Source organism: Crocodylus siamensis, chromosome 2 (genome assembly GCF_052110815.1).
Source record: "Crocodylus siamensis isolate JL-2025a chromosome 2, ASM5211081v1, whole genome shotgun sequence".
Classification (NCBI taxonomy): Eukaryota; Metazoa; Chordata; order Crocodylia; family Crocodylidae; genus Crocodylus; species Crocodylus siamensis.
The window spans coordinates 155225956-155235005 of NC_143396.1; the positions used below are offsets into that span (position 1 = coordinate 155225956).

The 9050-nt window shown below is 43.8% G+C and overlaps 1 protein-coding gene across 1 annotated transcript; it reads right to left on the reverse strand.

Moving 5' to 3' along the window:
• Positions 1 to 1254: 1254 nt before the first annotated feature.
• Positions 1255 to 3217, reverse strand: LOC149870927 (alcohol dehydrogenase 1-like). The gene is made up of 5 exons (XM_090034533.1): positions 3207 to 3217; positions 3007 to 3121; positions 2765 to 2976; positions 2022 to 2028; positions 1255 to 1548 (listed from the first exon to the last, which is right to left on the reverse strand). The coding sequence occupies exons 1-5, from the start codon at positions 3215 to 3217 to the stop codon at positions 1255 to 1257; spliced, it is 639 nt and encodes a 212-aa protein (XP_089890659.1).
• Positions 3218 to 9050: the final 5833 nt, after the last annotated feature.

Genomic DNA, 9050 nt, shown 5'->3' on the forward strand with positions numbered 1-9050 from the left:
TTCAGCCAATTCCTTGAGTGCTATATAGTGTATCCTGCTAGCCCTGCTGATTTTTCAGAACTAAGTAATCCCTACCCTGTTGTTCCACTATATGCTGGGTGTCTCCTTCCCCATCTTTGCTGCCAACTGCATGTGTCACCTGGTAGCTTTATTAGAGAAGACCGAAGTTTAAAAAAAGCATTAAATACTTTGGCCTTCCCTGAATCATCCATTAGCAGATTGCCTTTTACATTCAATAAACAACTTACCCTGTCTTGTAGAATCCCTTTTAATTGTCTTTTACATCCTTTGCCAGTTGCATCTGATGTCTTGCCTTGATCTTCCTGATTTTTCTCCCTACATGCCCATGCAATACTCTTATGCTCTGCCCTAGTAATATGGCCAAGTTTCCATTTTTTGAACCTCAAGTTCTTCCTTGTGCTTCTCACATTAGTATATAAAAACATTTAAGTTGACTGATTGTCCCAATTTCTCTCCAAGAACATTGCTAAAACTTCTCCCATTGCCTTTTCTTACCAGGTTTTGATCAAGGTCTCCTGGCTCTTTACTTATCTCTGAGCTTTTGTCTCATTCCCTGGTGAACCTATTCATAGTACTGGAAGAAAGTGAGGAGCTTGTAGGATATTGGTTTTATTCCTGCTTAGATTTTTCTTTCAAAATATTTTTATATTGTTTTCTCATGAGGTGTACATGTTTACAAAGGCATAGCATAACTAATAGAGATAAAAGACCAGGGATTTCAAAAGCAATTGGACATTAAACCTCAATAAATTTAAGTAGGAATTACCTGCTTAACTCCCACAGACCCAGCCTACCAAGGTAAGTCATACAAAATTTCTCTAAAGGAGAATTATTTGAGGAATAGGATGTTTTTTTCTATGCGGTGCTCAGTTTGCTTTGACTTTCAGGTCAGCTGTTTTGTGTCATGATTTATGGCACCTGTGTCTTTCAGTAAGATTCCCTTCAACTCATATAAGGCAAAAACACCAGTTTGACAGATTCATGGAAAAAAATTTCCAATTTTGCCATGAAAAACAGTCCAGTTCAGTTCTTGTGAGAATTTTCTAATATTCCAAAGAAGCAGTTTGAGGCAGGAATGACCTGTGCAGTATGGGGTGCTGGAAATGTGTTTGCAGTGCCACGTACCGCACAACCGCACTCATCTGGACATGCCCCTAATATTTTGTAGAATACATGCATAGCAAGTCCAGCCACCAGACAGAACACTACATTAAGGTTTAAATTAATATCAGGCTACTGGTGAGCAGAGGGAATGTGTACTAACAATTTACGTACCATAGTATCCACATCCCCAACAACTTCAAAGGAATAGTCCACACCACCAGCAGTCATCTCAGTCAGCACCTGCTGAATGGGCTGCCTGAAATCCCGTGGGTTGATGCACTTGGTTGCTCCCACCTCTTTGGCCTTGGTAAATTTATCCTTGTTGATGTCAATCCCAATGATTCGGGAAGCTCCGGCTGTTTTACAGCCAATGACAACAGAGAGCCCAACTCCTCCCACAGCAAAGACGGCACAGGTATGTCTCTTATGGGTTTACAGGATAGAGGGAAGTCCCACATGATATATTGGTTGAAATCAGTACACTGGTGGGGTGAGGTTGAGCGCTGTTCGTTTTCACAATGATCACGATTTTTATTCCTTTAATATGTTTATTAAAACTCCTTACTATGTATGTAACACTGCTTAGCTTTAAAAATACCACAAACATTAAAAACACAATAACTACATATTAGAAACAATGCTCCAAACGCACTTCCTTCCCAAACAATGCTATAAGAATTAGTATTACAAAAACAACTACAATTACAAGTAAAAGTTAAATTTGATTCACTACTATTATTTCTCATGGTATACTTACAATCCTAGAATTCTTAGAAACCAAATTCCCAGATATACTTTCATTCTTTAGTTATGGTTTTAGTGTTGCTCTCAGCAGTGATAGGAACAAGTCCCCTTCCTTTGGTCCCACTCGGGCACTCCGCGGCTTCAGCGTGAACGGGAGTTCTAGTTCACGGAAAGGGTGGTTCAGGTGATGAGTCTGATCTGGCCTACGCTTGCAATTCTTCCTTTGGCGTTCTGCAAGTTAGCTTACCTCCAAATTGGGACTGTAGGTTACAGGTTATATACTGGGTGAGTTGCTGTCTTGGGCCCCTCCTACCCAAACCTGTCACTACTCCCAAATTGGGCTCGGATCTTACTCAACAGATTTTTACTGGGTGGTCAGTTTGTCTTCTGCAATGGAATTTGTCCACTGACTATTCAGTTTATCTTAAATTCTTGCTTTTTGGGAAATTTTCCACAACACTGCGGTGACCCATCTTTCCCAACCCCCTTTCAAAAGCTTCTGGGTTTGATCTCTGGAATGTTTGCCTAAGAGTTGTTTTTCTTGTTCCAAGGTTAACTTGTTAAAGGGCTCCAAAGATAAGATTGAGAACCTAAGACTTTTAAACAAACTTGTTGCAGGGCCAGGCAAAGCAAGCAATGCCCTAGATAAGAAGATGAACCTTGCCTTTGTCTAAGCGGGCTAAGGGGCAGTTATTACAAGAATTCAAACTATTACATTCAATATGACAAGGTAAAACGAGGTTTAACCTGCATAAACACAGATAACAGGACTTTGTTAGAATCCAATTATAAAATATTGTTCCGTGAAATGGAGGAAAAGGTGTGGGCTCCACACAATTCGTTAATGTCTTAAGGAAATATTTGTGCCTTTTGTCCTTGCAACACAAACGCACACACCTTAGCAGTATTGATGGCAGCCCCATAACCTGTGTACCTCCGAAAAGGTGCTGATCCACAGGAAATGGTGAATCTGTTTCCCTTTGCAGGAGAACCTGCTAGTCTTGTCAGGCATCGGGTTCTGTGGTTCATAAAGACTGTAGAGATACGTCCATACTTGTTAGTAAAATAAACCACGTCTGACACAGTCATCATGGCTGACTGAGAGATTCAGGTAATAGGGAAATTAAAACAAACTTAGTGTGTTTTCAAGCAACAGTTGGCATCTGGATTCAGACAGGAGCTGCATTCCCCACATTGAGGCAGGCAAAGAGGAATGACCTTATCTCCTAGTAAAATAACAATACATGGATTGCTATTTTAGGGTCAAATCTCACTCAGCAACTCTATACTACGTATCTGCTGTCTACTACAGCACCTCAGTTTGAGTTTTCAAATACCAGCACCACATGCAGAGCCATCTACTCAGCTGGAGATTTACAGTATTAATAATAATGCTCAGCAATTATATTCTAACTTATACAAGACATTATATAGTGACAAAGTTCTAAAATAGTCATATTTTCAAGTATGAACTGTAGCTATTTTATAAAACATTCCGCATAGTAAACTTGTTTTTAAAAAGTTAATTGTTAGTACAGTTACAAAATTGAACTAAAAAAGAAATCACTTCTTTAAGTTAAAGAAAAGGGTGATTTTTGCATCTCAAACCCCAAATGTTAGCCCAGTAGTTGTTCTTAGATTCCCCGTTTTTGGAAAAAAAACACGTTTTGCTAATAATAGCTAATACTTATTAAAGAAAAGTCAGTGGTCCCCTCTGCTCAAAGAATATTTTAAGCAAACTGGTGAGGTATGGTAAAAGCAACCATCTTGAGTAATATATGTGAGAAGTCTAGCTAGAGAACATGAAAAGGCATGCGGCCTCCCTAAAAAACCCTTAAGTAATGAGATAGTCTCTCTCTTTCTCCTCACTGGATGCAGACATACTGCTAATAATTTATATTGGTCTCTAGGGGCATTTGTACACATGCATGTGCTGCACCACATGCATTTGTAAAAATGATGAAACGTACGTTAGTGCTGAAAAAATGGCAGTGGCACACATTTGAACTAAAACACATCGAAGGTGGTTGGGGGCGCAAGTGTTTTTTTCCTTAATCCTTCCTGTTACAGGTCACAGACTGAGGAGGAAGAGACAAATTGAGGCAATAAACAGAAGACTGCTGTGCTGGTGCCATTGTGAAGGCTTCGGGACTTCAGATAGAGAGGCAGTGGTCTGTTGGGAAGAGATAGCCTCCACCTCACTCCACTGGGGAAGAAGCTCTTCTCAGCCAGACTGACTGACCTGCTTAACCAGGTGTTAAACTAAGCTCGCAGGAGGATGACTGGGGATCCTTTGGGTTAGAATACAAGGGGAATGTGGTGAAGGGGATACAATGGTAGGAGTCTACTACAGGCCTCCAAATCAGGAACAAGAGTTTGATGAAGAATTCTCCAGGGAGCTGGCTGAAGCTGCACGCTCTCGGTGTAATGTTGTCATGGGAGACTTCAACTACCCAGACATCTCTTGGGAAGAGACGGACTAACAGAAAGCAACATTCAGAGGGATAGCCAGCATGGGTTTGTTGTGGGTATGTCTTGTCTTTCCAATCTCAATTCCTTCTATGACTACGTGACACCTGGGCAAAAGGGAAGAGGTTGATGTCACATATTTGGACTTTAAAAAAGGCCTTGATTTGGTGTCCCATGATGTCCTCATGGAAAAATTGGCCAACTGCGGCCTAGACTACTCCACAGTCCTATGGCTGGGGAACTGGCTCCGAGGCTGGACCCAGAACCCAGAGAGTGGTAGTTGATGTAACTGAATCAACATGGCACATGGTGACCAGTGGTGTCCCCCAAGGCTCTGTTCTTGGACCTGTACTGTTTAATGTCTTCCTAAATGATCTGGACACTGGTGTCAAGAGCAGACTGGCTAGGTTAGCTGACGACACCAAACTTTGGGGAAGAGTGTCCACACTTGATGATAGACTAGTGATCCAGACCGACTTCGATAGGCTTGCAAGGTGAGCGGAGAAAAACATATGGAGAAATGCAAGGTGCAGATTGGCTGAAGGGTCGTACTCAGAGGGTGGTGGTGGATGGGAAGCTTCTGGGAGAGGGAAGGAGCGGGGATGTGGGGGGCAGAAGAGTTGCAGCCCCCCCTCACGCAGACCCAGGCTGGGGTCCTGTGGGCCATGGAGAGGGTTGAAACCCCCTATCGCTCCTCCACCTGAGCCTGCTGGCCCATGCCCCTGCCCTCTCTACTCCAGTGGGAGGGTGAAAGTCTGGCAGAGGCTGCTCTGCCCCCACTGGGCAGGCCAGGCTGTGTCCCCAGCTGGGTTTTCCATCCCAAACCCCTTGTCAGCCAGCCCTCACTGCTCTGGCTAGGGTACAGGCGTGAGGGGCCAACCTTGTTCTGCTCGAGCAGACAGCATAGCCCAGCTGAGCCCAGGGCTGCACAGCATCCTGGGATGCTGGAAGACTGGGATTTAATTTGAACCAGGAAGAGGTCTGGGACAAATGTTGCATAAACCAGTTTGACCTAAATTAGTTAAGTTTGATACTACATTCAACCAGGTCTATCTTAAATCAGTTTCTTCCATTTTGAAACTGGTTTATGTACACTAAACTTCTGTTCTGTTATAGGTTTAAACCAGTTTCTGATGACTTAAACTGGTTTATGTGCAACTGCTGTCACTAGCCCAGGAGCCATGGCATGTGGCTGGGCTGATAGACCCCTCTGCCAATCAGTGGTGGGGGTGGGATGCACAGGGGAAACACTAAGATTAAAGGAGCCTCTGTGCCATGAGCTGCACCATGATTTAAACCAGGACCAAGGGCAACACATGGGGCGACACAGTGTTGGAGCACAAGTCTGTGCTGCCCCTGCTGCTGCCAAGCACTGGCTCTGGCTGGACTGCAGCCCTGCGTCTTATACTTCCTACCAGCCCTGACCCCTCTAGGAGCCCTTCTAACCCCCCTAGCAGCCTCTTGATCCTCCTAAAAGCCCCCTGCCTCCCCAACAGCTCCCCAGAAACTCTTTAGCAGCTCCCCCTAAGGGAGGGGCAGCAGGGTGGGGAGCTCTCATCTTCCCCTTGCCCCCCATGGGCTCCACTTGGCTTTACCTCTGGCTGTGCTGCCCACAGGCCAGCGGGAAGGGATGGCAGGCTCCACGCTCCTCCCTCTGCTCTTGCTGCAGCAGCCGCCACCTCCTGCATTTGGCAGGTGGCTCCTGACTCCAGCCAAGCTGTAGCCCTGTGCCCTGTGCCCCACTGTCAGCGCAGAAATCTGGTGAGGTATGTGCCTTCCCCAAGCCTCCCAAAACGTCACCAATGGATTTACCTGCATCAGTTGCTCCCACCACTCTGCCTGGCTGTCCTGCTGGCTGGGTGTGTGTGCACATGCATGTGCATGTGGTGCCCCTGCTCTGCAGCCTCTGATCACCATGCCCCTGCTCCCCTCAGCCCCAAGCAGCTCCTTGCAGACTGGAACTCTGCCAGTCTGCAAGGGGAAGCCCATGGTTTCCCGCTTTAAAGAGGAAAATCTGGGGTTTTCCACATTTTTTCCCAATGAAGTGGAAAACCCAGATCTTTGGTTATAACTCACCCCAACTAGTCAGAGATCATGAGATTTTAAAAAAAATAAGCATGAGGTTCTTGTTATTTGCTCTCTGGTTGGGTGCAATCAGCCCACGCTTCCACTCTTTTCTGTGCGATCTGTGTTTTAAATGAAAAATGAGATGCCAGGGAAGAACTTGGCAATGAATGGGAGCATTAAGAACACCAAATAGTTTGAAGGCTTGCCAAAAATATTGCTGCCTTAGGCAACATGGCTATTCAACTTGCTGTGACAACAGTGCCAGCCTAGGTTGCAATCTTTTTTCTGTTGGTCCTAGTGAATGAGCTTTTGAAACATATACTTGGGCATAAATGTCTAGAATATGATCTTTGTTTGTGCTTGTGTTCTCATTTTTCTTAGTTATTTTCTTCTGAAATGCTCAGTTGCCACCAGCCCTTGGTTCCTTCTTACTGATGCATGACCCAGGCCCTGGGCCATTGTGGATATTTTTATGACTACTAGTCTTACTCATTATTTTTATACTAGAAATGTGTTCTTTCCTGGAGACAACTAGAAAGTCATTGTCCTTGCTCTGAAGAGATCAGTGATGATATCGAACATAAATATGGGTGTCTGATATACCTAGGGTCATCAACTCTCACAATTTACTTGTAAGTCTTGCAATATTTCATGAGTTCATAAATCCAAGTAATGTGAAACTTTCCGTCTCCCTTTAAAAAATTATGTATAAAAGTATGTTTCTAGTTTTCCTGGTTGGAGAAAAAAGCTTGAAAAGGTGAGCTAAATGCAGCCTAAACTTTGGAAACCAGAACAGAAATATAGAGAATTAAAAAATTACTATTTTAGGGAGAAAATCCTGATCTTGTGATAGTTTTAGGTCTGATTCAAGATTTTTTTTAATAGGTGGAAGCTGATACTGTAGAACAGAAAGTTGGATAAAAATTCAGAAAGTAGAATGAAACTGGACATGAACAACAGCATGTATTAACTGGCACTTGACCATACACTTAGGGCCTTATCTGCACTAGGAAAAAGGTGTATTTTTAATTTGATTAATGTAATTGAAGTGGGCCTTGGAGAGACCTAGGATTCCCTTTGATACATCTATAACTTGTTCTGTCCACAGCATGATATTATATAAGTTAGCTAGCACATGGTAACACAACTTTTCCCCAGTGTAGCCACAACTTCAAAGGACTTTACAAATAAACATATAACAATAGGTTTGTGTGAGTCAGCTCTTTTGGACATACACAGAATCCACCTTTAGATGGGACATGAGCAACAAGAGGTGAGTAGCTTGGCAGAGTAGAATAAAGAGGCTAGGAGCAGAGAGGAGAATCTTACATATTGTCTTTGAAACAAGGAATCTCACATATTGTCTTTGAAACAAGGAATAACTAGCTCACCTGCCCAGCTTTCTTGACAGTGTAACTGTTCTTCTTTTTGGGTAATTCTTCACAGTGAAGGATGATTAACTTCCATGAGTGTCTTATCTGTGAGTCCGAAGATGGCTGATAATGCTGATCCAGGATCAAGAGAATCTGCAGCAACTCCGTGCAGGGTGGGGTCCGTGCAGGGTGGGTGGTTTCAGATTCTTGTCCACGACACGCTGTTTCTGATGTTCCTGCTTTTCAGCCTCCTGTTGTCACCATAAGGTTTCAAAGTACTGAAATCCTTGCAGCAGATTCTTCCTCCATTCGGGGTGGTCCTGGGTGATAGTCTGGGTGCATTTGTTTTCAACTTGACCATGAGGATGTCCTTAAAATGCTTTCTCTGCCCTTCTCTTGAGCATATGCCTTGAAGAATGTAACTATGTTCCACATAAAACGGCTCCTGTGTATTCTTGGAGCATCAAATGGGCAACTGGTGCCTCCCAAGTCGGGGGGGGGGGGGGGGCAGCAGATCACTGGCTGGGGGGGTTGTCCCCAGAGGCCAATCACCAAGCCCACAATCACCAGCAGCAAAACTGGAAGTGCACTTCGACTGGCACTTCCAGTTTTGTGACTGGTGTATCCAGGAGGTGCACGACCAATCTCAGGGGGTTCATATGCACCCGCGTGCACCCCCTATGCATTGCCAGTGCAGCATCACAAACCTGCAGCTACCTTAGGCCTGAGAGAACACACATTCCTGTGCGCTCATTTTTCTTCCCCACAGGCTAAGTTGGGACAGGCCTTTTTGCTCTGTCAGCCCCTTTCATGGGTGAGGAAGAAAGCAGAGGCTGACTAGAGAGAGAAGCAACTAGTCAAATATTTACTCACAACTGAAAAGAGTTTTATGGCCCATACAACAAACCAGAATGAATTTTTTGAGCAAAGTATGCCAGCAGAATTAATAGTAACATAGTGTAGAAGTAATTGGCTTACTTGACTAGAAAAACAGACAAAGACCAGAAATGCTGATACTGCTTAATTCAGTTAAATGTTCTGAGATAAGGAATCCTGCATGCCTTGGGTTATCTTGATACCTTGCTCTGTGCATAGATAGTTTGCTTAAGTAAACGTCCTAAATTTCTGTGTTATTTACTATTGTTTTCTTTCTCCAAGGTGTATTTTTTAACTCTTTCTCTGTCTTACGTATAAATACGCTTGTAACCTTAGAGAGTCTGAGAAATCCTTTGAATCAGACAAGTGGGTGATTCCCCTTGCTGTATGGAATTC

Excerpts from the sequence above, each read along its gene's own strand:
- LOC149870927 (XM_090034533.1), bottom strand. Across the intron at positions 2,977-3,006 it reads ACTGTTGCTTGAAAACACAC|ATCTCTCAGTCAGCCATGAT; the intron begins TAAGTTTGTTTT and ends CCTATTACCTGA.